This window comes from Eimeria mitis, genomic scaffold (genome assembly GCF_000499745.2).
Source record: "Eimeria mitis Houghton genomic scaffold, Emh_scaff2098, whole genome shotgun sequence".
NCBI lineage: Eukaryota > Apicomplexa > Conoidasida > Eucoccidiorida > Eimeriidae > Eimeria > Eimeria mitis.
This window is the reverse complement of record NW_013570421.1, coordinates 1179-1855: the sequence shown is the minus strand read 5'-3', so window position 1 is coordinate 1855 and position 677 is coordinate 1179. Positions and strand designations below refer to the sequence as shown.

At 45.5% G+C, this 677-nt stretch overlaps 1 protein-coding gene across 1 annotated transcript in view; it reads left to right on the top strand.

Moving 5' to 3' along the window:
• EMH_0048600 (SAG family member) overlaps nt 1-199 on the top strand; it is a gene marked incomplete at both ends in the record, with an annotated part of 1476 nt that extends 1277 nt beyond the window's left edge. Inside the window, one exon of the mRNA XM_013496419.1 lies at nt 40-199. Within this exon, the coding sequence (XP_013351873.1) occupies nt 40-199 (160 nt within the window). The remainder of the gene's footprint in view (nt 1-39) is intronic.
• Between the last annotated feature and the right edge of the window lie 478 nt (nt 200-677).

Sequence of the window (677 nt, the reverse complement as noted above, 5' to 3'; positions counted from 1 at the left end):
ATTCTTCGTTTCTGTCTGTTTGTTTCGTCTTTCATGCAGCGAGGAGTACTTCAACGAGCTTATTGCACGAAAAGATGAATTAAAAAGCATGACGGAAGAAGATCTGAAGGACCCGATTGTAACCAGCTCTGCAGATGTTGCCGTTCCCAGCATTCTGACTGCCGGTTTGGTCGCCATCCTGGCGGCTATCTCTGCCTAGACAGGCAGATTTCCGCCGCCTAGGTAGCTAGCTAGCTAGCTAGCTACCTAGTTATTCCGCATATCCGTCCGCCCGTATGCACAGCGAATAGCTTTCGAAACCGCCGTTGTTTGCCTCAGTATGCGAATGTTCACTTGCTGCGTGATTAGCCTAACTGTAGTTGCTGCTCCGAGCAACATGCTCGGTAGAGCATTGAGGTGAAAAGCAGCGAATCTATGAACAAATATCAGAGTGTAAACGTTACATTCTGAGGCCTTTCCACCCCGTATGGCGGTTCCGGTTTTCCTTCCAACTTGTTATTATGATCCTACTCTTGTTTGGCCGTGAATATCATTATTTATCCGTGTACATCTCTGCTAGGCAGACGAACTGTATCGTGGTGCAGAGAGCTGCACTAGATACTGAAACAAAGAAATTCATATCAAAAGAATTGAATTGATATCTGAAATCACTTAATATCTAGAGAATGTCAGAAGCC